This window comes from Crocuta crocuta, unplaced genomic scaffold, assembly GCF_008692635.1.
Source record: "Crocuta crocuta isolate KB4526 unplaced genomic scaffold, BGI_CrCroc_1.0 scaffold235, whole genome shotgun sequence".
Taxonomy (NCBI): Eukaryota; Metazoa; Chordata; class Mammalia; order Carnivora; family Hyaenidae; genus Crocuta; species Crocuta crocuta.
In genome coordinates, this window is record NW_027531285.1 from 7,138,281 (window position 1) to 7,149,229 (window position 10,949).

General features: G+C 41.8%; 1 protein-coding gene across 1 annotated transcript in view; it reads right to left on the reverse strand.

Annotated features, from left to right (window-relative positions):
- PIP4P2 (phosphatidylinositol-4,5-bisphosphate 4-phosphatase 2) overlaps window positions 1-10,547 on the reverse strand; it is a 52,879-nt gene extending 42,332 nt beyond the window's left edge. Inside the window, exon 1 of the mRNA XM_077771244.1 lies at window positions 10,440-10,547. Coding sequence (XP_077627370.1) covers window positions 10,440-10,545 — 106 coding nt within the window. The 5' untranslated portion in view covers window positions 10,546-10,547. The remainder of the gene's footprint in view (window positions 1-10,439) is intronic.
- Window positions 10,548-10,949: the final 402 nt, after the last annotated feature.

The following is a 10,949-nucleotide window of genomic DNA, read 5'->3' on the forward strand; positions in this document are numbered from 1 at the left end:
GAGAGTGATGGGGACAGAGAATCCAAAGCAGGCTCCTTGTTGACAGCAGCAAGCCTGACATGGGGCTTGAACTCACGAAATGCAAGATCATGAGCTGAAGTTGGATGCTCAACTGACAGCCACCCAGGCACCCTGATTTTCTTAAAAAGTAAAGCATTTCATGTGTCTCCTTTGCTCCAACCCGTCCACAGTCCGCCATTACTCTCGGACTAAAACCACATCTCTGACGGTGACCTACAAACTCTCTTTGTCTTCCCTGGTCCGGTCCCCCAATCCCTTCTGCCACACTTCCCCTTAGACACCACTCCCTAACCCACTACCCTCCTTGCTTTGAAACAGCAGGTTTCATACTTGCACACCTCTCCCCTGTCTTCCAATGGTTGATTTCAACTAATTTTTCAGGTCTCTGAGCAACTGTCATCTCTAAGATACCTTTCCTGAAGCAATCGAAACACTCCCCACACAGCCAGTTACTCTCCATCTCATGCCCTGCTTTATTTTCTTCACTCCCTGAAATTATAGTGTTCACTGTATGCATATGTTCTCTCTGGAACATAAGCTCCCAGGCATCTGGAACAGTACAATAGGCACTCAGATATTTGAAAGGATGACTGACTAAAGGAAACATGTCTTGATTAATGTATTAAAGATGCTGGGTAGAGCCAGGAGGAAATGTGGGCATTAGAAAATAGAATAAAAGAATCATGGAGACAGATGCCTGCCAAATAACGGGAAAGGATTATAATAAGAAATGGGCTTGCCACAATACTGGAAAATTGGAAGCAGATACACTTCACCAACGTTTGGGCCCTATTTTCCCTTCATAAGGATGTGGCCTCAGTGAAGCCAATTCTGATGCAAGAACCAATCTGAAAAAGTTCTCCTGTATGTGGCATTGGTTTTTGCCTATCACAAAATCAAGCTTCAGCAAGAGCCGACGTGCTCCGTATCACAGCTGGCGCGCACCCCCGTGGAGGCCTTCAAGGGGTGTGTGGTAGCTGCTAACCTTACAGCGGGCCAGGCATGTGGGGGTGGGGCGGGTCTCCGGTTCTGCATCTTCTTCTCCCGCCAACCCACAGCCAGCCCCAAACTCTGCAAGGGTGCAAGGAGGTTCAGAAAGTTACAGACTGGCCCAATATACTCAAGAACTCTAATTCAGTGCAACGGACTGAATGTTTATGTCTCCTCAAACCTTGGGTTGAACCTCTAATCCCCAATGTGATGGTATTAGGAGGTGGGGCCTTTGGGAGGTCATTAGGTCATGACAGTGAAGCCCTCATGCATGAGGTTAGTGCTGTTATGAAAGGAAGCAGAGAGTGAGCTCTCGTGCTCTCTTTCCATCATGTGAGGAGAATACAAGAAGTCAGCACTCTGCAACCTGAAGACAGCTCTCACCAGACACTAAATCTATTGGCGCTTTGATCTTGGACCTCCCAACCTCCAGAACTGTGAGAAATAAATGTGGTGTTTCAGACATCCAGTGTATGGTATTCTGCGATAGCAGCCTGAAATAAGACACTCAAGAAAACTGTAGTCTGGTACAGAACATAGTTCTAAGTGAAATTAGACCGCCCCACTTTAATCTCAGGCACCGTTTCTAACTTTAGATTTCTCCAGGTAGAGCACAGAAGAGGATCACTAAAAATACACCTTATTTACTCTACAATTTCTAAGTGAGAAATACAGGGGTTACATAGTAAATAACTTATCTCTTCAACCAGACGTGAATCTATTTTCTAGTCGCTGAAAATATTTCCTCAAGCAATTTCAAATGTGCACATTTTTAAAAAGTGAAACAAAGGTGAAAAGAAAATGACAATGTCTACTTACGTTTCACATGAAATCTAAGTGTGTTTCAGAATAAAGAATTAGCCTCTTCCTTGAAGTTAAGTCGCTTTGAAGGGATCTTACAATTAAAATAAATGTACATTGGAATGTTAGAGATAAATAATTCTTCAAGAAGAATTTGAATATGAACATATATAAACAGTTATCACTGAGGTTACTAATGATCTCTGTGGCACTAAGTTCAAAAGACATTTGTTAGTCCTTATCTATTTGTTCTTTCTTGCAGCTTTTGACATGTTTGTTGACTCCTTTCTTGAAGTGTTCTCTTCTCCTTGATTTTGTGATAGAGTCCTTTAGTCTTCCTCCTCTCTGCCTGGAAGCTACTTATCAGTCTTCTCAAGAGGTTCATCTTCCTCTAACTAGTCACGGAATGTTGGAGTTTTTCAAAGTTTTATCCTAAGCTCTCTCTTCTTTTTGCTGTTTTTTTCTCCTCCTTAAATGGTCTCATATATAGCTTCCCAAACATTTTTGCATTTTAGTACGCAGAGAACATAACAATATTTTTATAGATACTCAGAGCTGGAGGCCTCTGGCCTAAAGGCTTCTGATGTTCCAAGAACTGACCATAACCAATATCTTAACTGGGATTGTATGTTCAATCCCAGTACGTTGCATGGCACACTGGTGGCGTTTTGGGAAATTCTGAATCAATATCCATGTATTTAGCTGTCACCAATATGCAAATAACACAATTTTGTATTTTTTAACCCAGGCCTCTTTTATCAGCTCTACGCCTATAGAGCTAATTGCCTATCTGACATCTCTTCTTGGATATTTGAAAACATCTTAAATGCATCATGTCTAAAACTAAGCTCATGCTCTGTGTTTCCCAAAACCTGAGGCTCTTCTGGTGTTCTCTCAGTGTAGGCAATCACACCATCAGGCTGTGGACACCAGAACTCTGGAAGATATCCTTGCTACCTCCTTTTCACTCTCTCAGCCAATCTACCATCAAGCCATCTTTAATTTACTTCCTCAACATCACCTTGTCTTCACTTCCACCACCACCACCTGAGCCCCAGCTATCATCACAGTATAACTGATCTGCCTGAATCATTTCAGTAGCCATTCAAGTCACTGGTTGTCATTGACTCTTGCTCTGCTATCACTCACTCTCTACTCTAGAAATAGAGTAATTTAAAAATATTAAAAATAGAATAGATATTTCTCCAAAGAAGACATACAGATGGCCAACCGAACCATGAAGAGCTGCTCAAAATCACTAGGCATTAGGGAAATGCAAACCAAAACTACAATCAGAAATCACTTCACACCTGTCAGAATGTCTAAAATCAATAACACAAGAAACAACAGTGTTGGCGAGGATGTCAAGAAAAAAGAACCCTTGGACACTGTTGGTGAGAATGTAAATTGATGCAACCACTGTAGAAAACAGTATGAAGGTTTCTCAAAAAATTAAAAATAGAAATAGCATATGATCCAGTATTTCACTACTGGGTATTTACCCAAAGAAAATAAAAACACTAATTCAAAAAGATAGATCCACCCCTATATATATTGTAGCATTATTTATGATGGCTAAGATATGGAAGCAACTTAAGAGTCCATCAACACAGGAACGGATAAAGAAAATGCAATGTGCACACACACAAACACACACACACACACACACACACATACACACAATGGAATATTATTCAGCCATAAAAAAGAACAAGATGTTGCATTTATGGGACTCAGTCAGTTGGGCTTCAGACTTCGGCTTAGGTCATGATCTCACTGTCCGTGAGTTCAAGCCCTGTGTTGGGCTCTGTACTGGCAGCTCAGAGCCTGGAGCCTGCTTCAGATTCTATGTCTCCTTCTCTCTCTCTCTCTGTCTACCCCTCCCCCACTCATGCTCAGTCTCTGTCTCTCAAAAAAGAATAAATGTTAAAAAAAATTTTTTTTTAAAGATGTTCCCATTTATGACAACATGAATACACCAAAGAGGTATTATGCTAAGTAAAATAAGACAAAGACAGGGCACCTGGATGGCTCATTTGGTTAAGCATCCAACTCTTGATCTCAACTCAGGTCTTTATCACAGGGTTGTGAGTGTGAGTTTGAGCTGCACATTGGGCTCTGCACTGGGTGTGAAGCCTACTTAAAAATAAAAAGACAAGGGCACCTGATTGGCTCAGTCAGTTAAGCATCTGACTCTTGATTTCAGCTCAGGTCATGATCTCACAGTTAGTGGGATTGAGCTCCATGTAGGGCTCTATGCTGACAGTATGGAGCCTGCTTGGGATTCTCTTTCTTCCTCTCTCTCTGCCCCTCCCCAGTTCTCTCTCTCTCTATATAGATTTTTAAAAACTTTAAAAACCTCCCATATATATGGAATCTAAAAAACAAAACAAACAAATAGCAAAAACAGATCCATAAATACAGAGAACACTCTGATGATGGCCAGAGGAAGGAGATAGAAGGGGGTGAGGTGGGGTTGGAGGTTGGGCAAATTGGAGAATGTGGAGTGGAAGATATAGGCTTCCAATTATAGAATGAGTAAGTCACATGGATAAAAGGCACAACACAGGTAATATGGTCAATGGTACTGTAATAGAGTTGTATACTGACAGATGGTAGCTATACTTGTGGTGAGCACAGCATAACAAACATCTTAGTCACTGCGTTCTACACCTAAAAAGAATGTAACATTGTGTGTCAATTATATTTCCATTTAAATAATGATGATGATGATGATGATGATAAATATGTAATAATAATAACAATAAAGACATGACCAGATCATCTCTTTGTTGAGGGCAAAATTTCTCAACATGACCAATAGTACCCTGCATGGGTGGAGCAATACTTATTGTTCTGGTCATCTGCTGCTGCAGAAAAAATCACCCCAAAACTTAGTGGCTCAAAACAGTTTACGGGCGCCTGGGTGGCTTAGTCGGTTGAGCGTCCGACTTTCGCTTAGGTCATGATCTCGTGGTTCGTGGGTTCAAGCCCCGCGTCGGGCTCTGTGCTGACTGCCAGCTCAGAGCCTGGAGCCTGTTTCAGAGTCTGTATCTCCCTCTCTCTCTGACCCTCCCCTGCTCACACTGTCTCTCTCTCTCTCTCTCCTAGAAATAAATAAAAATATTAAAAAAAAAAAACAGTTTAATACTACCTTTCATTATTCTGTAAATTATTCAGCCTGAACTGGATGGTAATCATCTAGAATCTGTCATGCAGCTACATAAGAATGTGGCTTTAGTTGGAGTCTACTGAAGGCTCAACTGGGTTAGGCATCCAAGAAGGCTTCTTCACTCACATGTCTGAGGACTGGTCAGGCATCCCTCTCTCCATGTAGTCTCCCTGTGTCTATTTAGGGGTTCCTTAAAACATGGCAGTCTTGGGGTATTCAAATTCTTACAAGACAAGTTACTTTCTTCAAGGTACGTTTTATGAGAGACCAAGGCAAAAACTGCAAGACCTCTTGTGACCTAGTCTCTGAAATCATTCAGTTCTCTTTGACTCTATTCTATAAATCAAAATTGAACCACAGGCTCAGCCCAGATTCAAGGAGGAAAGGAACTATCCAAGGACCTAAATATTAAAAAGCATAGTTCTTTGGAGTGAGAGGAAGGTCTTTGGAGAATATCAACCATATCCAGGTCTCCAATCCCATTTTCCAGTATATTCCCTATTGGTGCTTCCACTTTAGCCACCCTGGCCTTCTTCTAACTCCTTGTATTCACCATACTCCATCCTCCTGAAGGCTTCTGTACACACAGTTTTCTTAGTCTAGAATGTTTTTCCAATACCCTTTTTGCCAAGTTCAACTTTGAGACCAAAGAAAGTCTCAATCAAGTCTCAGGAAAGCCTTTCCTGTCTTCCTAACCACGTTAAATCATTTTATTATATAATTTCGTGGCACCAGATAAATTTCAGGCACTGTCCTTACCCCACTGCACTTTGAATTTGTTCAAATGATTATGTAATTTATGTCTCTATATCCCCCACTAGACTGGAAGAGGGGCCATATCCGTTTTTCCCATCCTATCACAGAGCTTAGCTAGTAAGCCAATATTTATTTGCTGAATGAATGGCAGAAATAAACTAAGTAAATAAAAAGTCTCTGTATAACAATTCCTTTAGAATTACAGTGAAGTAGATAATCACATTCCCTATTAAATACATGGATAATTAGACAACCCCAAATATAAACCATTTTTCACAGAGTCTCATCTATAATATAAAGGTCATATTCTCTTGCTATATCCTACTTATAAAAATAGCAGATGTATAAAGAAATCAATTAAATATAGCCAAATTATGTAAGTTTTGCAATATTTCTTCTAATCTCTTTTCAATGTTTTATTTATATCTGAGAGAGAGCGAGAGAGAGAGAGAGAGAGAAAGAGCATGATCAGGGGAGGGTCAGAGAGAGAGAGAGATACAGAATCTGANTGTTTTCACTTCTTGCTTCCTAGGTATTATGTCCATGAAATTAGTGTTTCAGGGACACCTGGGTGGCTCAGTCAGTTAAGTGTCCAACTTCGGCTCAGGTCATGATCNGCCTCTTTCTAATCTTTTTTCAAATGAGCCTAAATCTGTCTTTGATTTTAATCTCTATGCTTTAACAAAAGCTGACACATATACCAAATGGAGTATTCTAATCACAGCAGAGGTGGTCTACTCTGTGCAGGAATCCAATACTGACAGTAAAAGACCACTAGAAGCATTCCATTTAGAAACCCAAGTGGATTGTTACACAGACCAGACATGATTCTCACTGTGCTAAAACCAGATGTAGAATACTGCTTCCCACCACATTATCAATAACTTGTCTACAAATAAACACTTCACCAACTTTCAACTTAAAATGGAATATTTCATCTTGGAGTGAGAGCTAACATTCCTATTCTTAGATGGTAACACAAGCAGCAAAGGATTTGATTAGAGATAATCGCAAATTATGGCTCTTAACTAGAAAAAAAAAGTCTGCATAATTATGAATGGTATCATAAAACAAAGTTCATTATCAAAAAGTACACTCTTTTCTGGTCTTTTGAATCCCAACCTTCAACTCTAATTCTTTTCAACTACTAAACAGATCGGGTCTAGCAACAGAGTGTTTCCTACAATACAAATAATTAGCCATTGTGTTTATTTATTATTTCTTCCCACTTCAACATGGGCTCCAAGAAGGGACAGGTTTGGTCAGTCTAGTTGACCTGGAGTTGTCTCTGGCACATCATGCTGCCCGATGAAGCACTGAATGAGTAAAAGCACTGCTGTTCTAGAATTAGATCTTGTGTATTACTCAAAATATATATGAAGATGCTTATTTGTTATTTAAGAAAAGATATTCTGGGGCGCCTGGGTGGCTTAGTCGGTTAAGCGGCCGACTTTCACTTAGGTCATGATCTCGCGGTTCGTGGGTTCGAGCCCCGCGTCGGGCTCTGTGCTGACTGCCAGCTCAGAGCCTGGAGCCTGTTTCAGAGTCTGTGCCTCCCTCTCTCTCTGACCCTCTCCTGCTCATGCTGTCTCTCTCTCTCTCTTAGAAATAAATAAAACATTTAAAAAAATTTAAAAAAAAAAGAAAAGATATTCTGACAAAAATTCCAATACATAAAATGTTTTCACTTCTTGCTTCCTAGGTATTATGTCCATGAAATTAGTGTTTCAGGGACACCTGGGTGGCTCAGTCAGTTAAGTGTCCAACTTCGGCTCAGGTCATGATCTCACAGTTTGTGGGTTCGGGCCGCATATTGGGATCTGTGCTGACAGCTCAGAGCCTGGAGTCTGCTTCAGATTCTGTGTCTCCCTCCCTTTCTGCTCCTCCCCCACTCACACTCTGTCTCTCTCTTCCTCTCAAAAATAAATAAACATTAAAGATTTTAAAAAAATTAGTGTTTCTAATTACCTAACCTGTCTTATCCATAAGTTACAAAAAGAATTATATTCTACCATAAGGCAAAAAGAAAGCTTTTAGCTAAATCAATTGTTAAAAACAAGACAAAAGTACCAAAATGGAGCCACTTAAGCTAAGCTCCAATCACCAAAGTGAGACTTAATTACACTTTTGGCCATTTCCAGAAATGGAATCTTAAAGTGAATCAGGAACTGCCCAATCAGCACTAGTGAGGTCATCTGCCTGATAGACCCCTGCCATCCCATAAAGGAAAGTGGTCCTCCCACAACCAATCCACTTTTTGCCAGTATAACTTCCTTGTTCCCTCTCCCTTCTGCCTATAGAAGTCTTTCATTTTGTACAGCTTTTTGAAGCCCCTTTCTATCTGCTAGATGGGATGCTGCTCGAGTCATGAATCATTAAAATAAACCCAATAAGATCTTCAATTTTTTTAATGTTTGTTTATTTTTTTTAATTTTTTTTAATGTTTTTATTTATTTCCAGGAGAGAGAGAGACAGCGTGAGCAGGGGAGGGTCAGAGAGAGAGGGAGACACAGACTGAAACAGGCTCCAGGCTCTGAGCTGGCAGTCAGCACAGAGCCCGACGCGGGGCTCGAACCCACAAACCGCGAGATCATGACCTAAGCGAAAGTCGGACCTTCAACCGACTAAGCCACCCAGGTGCCCCTAATGTTTGTTTATTTTTGAGAGCGAGAAAGAAAGTATGAGCAGGGTAGGGGCAGAGAGAGAGAGAGAGAGGGAGTCACAGAATCTGAAGCAGGCTCCAGGCTCCCCGCTGTCAGCACAGAGCCCGATGTGGGCTTCATGACCTGAGCCTGAGTCAGATGCTTAACTGACTGAGCCACCCAGATGCCCCAAGCCAATAAGATCTTTAAAATGTACTCAGTTGAATTTTGTTCTTTAATACATTGAATTTCTTCGGTTATTAAGTTATCTGGAATGAAACTTCTTTTTCTCAGTGGCTGAACTGGAAGTTGCACCTTATTGTGTATTATGAGGGGCTTTATCAGATTAAACAAATACATGGCAAATGATACAGAAGTCTACAAGCAGGTCCATGAGTATGACTATTTTTGTGGAATAATTTAGCCACTATGGTTAAAAATACAAGAACAAAGATGTAAGACAGAGGGCATGAAACTCTGTCATAGGACAGTTGCTTAACTCCAAAGTTTGTCTTTTAATGAACTACAAATATTTTGCTTTAAAGGGTGACTTGATGAAGTTGAAACATTCATTTATAAGTGGTTAAACTTATTCTAGACCATTCAATTTAGATAACAGGCATCACATGTTAATATCAAATTTGTGCATTATAGGAAATCCCCCCAACTGGTCCCCCTGACACAAGTTTAATAGGGACCTACAAACATGACTTGCGGCTTTTCTGTAGGTGAGTCTCTGCTCCATTTTGCACCTTATTGCTCAACTCATTGATCACACTGAATTATTCACAGCTGAACATCTTTTTCCTTTATCCTGTTTCTTGTTAAGTGCGGATTAAGATCTAGATTGTTCCTTTTCAAGTTGTAATGCGTTAAGTGGAAATTTTAAACACTAAACAAGTTGAACCTGCTCCACAACAGCTCCAATTCCAGACTTGAACTTAGAAAAAGTTGTGTTACAAGAAACATGATCTGCTCATATTTTCAAAAGCATTAACATTTGTCTCCTTGGGTTTTTAAACTTGTCTCTTGTTCAGCCAAAAAGAGAGATGCACTTAAGCTAGTTTTCAAGTGCCATATTTGACCATTCATTACTCTAAGTGGTTTTTTAAAGTCTTGCCTTCCATTTTCTGTAAGTCCTGACTCCACCTTCTTTCTACTATAGAAATTGACTACAAGGCTTAGAACAAAGATCTTTGAATAGTTTGCTAAACAACCCCCCTTTACCCACACACACTTCTTTCTTCAGATCCTGCCACTGTCAAATTGTTTTTGATTCCATCTTGAGCAGTAAAATAATAAACAGAATTACATGCAGGATTAACTTGGGTTACTTTTAGAAGTACGTTCATTTCAATCTCACCTAAACATAAAAAATATATCTTCCTTTCTATTTTTCACCATTCACCATTGACATGAACACAGACTCCTTACTAAGAGGAGTAACAAGGAAGGGTAGGAATTTCAGACATATTAGGAATATTGATTAATTCTATTCCTTTTGGGGAGACAATTCCCTGATTGAACAGAGCTCTGGTGGAGGAACAGTAGGAGATGCATATTTTTCGAGCTAAGCCCTTTCAAGGACAGATCCCAAGGTGAGCAGTACTAAGGGTTTCTCAGCAACCTGAAAGGATTTGTGAATGATTGTGAAAGATGTGCACCCCCTCCTGCTGCACTTCGGGCTGTTCTAAAACAGTAAAGCCCAGCCTGGGAAATTCATGTCACATCCTGCTCCCCTGGGCAAGAGGTGGTGAAATACACATACATACATACATACACACACACAGCGGGTAAGAAGGGGTGAAATACACGCGCGCGCGCGCGCGCACACACACACACACACACCCTCACGCTCATACCCCACCCCACCCCACCCCACCAAAAGCCCTGCGGGGAAGCTCTCAGCCAAGCAGGCTGTGGCTTGGGAAGGCACAGTCAGCATCCCTCTCTCCCAGCCCAAGTGAGAGGCTCGCCCCCGCCTCGGAGCTAGAGCTCCCGGTCTTCAACATTCTAGGCTTTTCCTTACAAAGTAGAAAGGTCTGTGCTGGCCTTACCTCTGGGGCTGCTTTCCTGCAAGTACGGCGGGGCCGTGGGAGTGACATTTCCCGAATGGGATGCTGACAGCAGAGGCGAGCGTTCGTCCACCCCATCAGCAGCCATGACTGCAGCGGCGGCGGGGCCGGGGGGAGGCTGGGGCGGCGGCTNAGGGGAGGGGAGAGAGAAAGAAGGTGCCGGGAGAGGGGAGGAGTGGAGGAGGGAGGAGCGGGAGCCGGGGAACACAGTAGGGCTGCCCCCGAAAGGCGGGGAAGGGAAGGTGCGGAGCCTCCGAAAGGGGGGCGAGGGAGGAGAGAGAAAAGGGCTGCAACTCTTTCTCTCTTTGTACTTTACATTTCCTTAACTAAGGAGAAGAGGAAGAAGGGTCAAGAGCAACCTGAAAAGGGGAAGAGAAACGGCCTTGACTCGACTGCAGAAAAACTACAGCAAACACGGATCTCAAGTTTAGCTTCAAGAAGCGGGGGAGGAGGAGGGCTTCTGTGCTGTCCAACTTTGCGGCAGTTATGGGA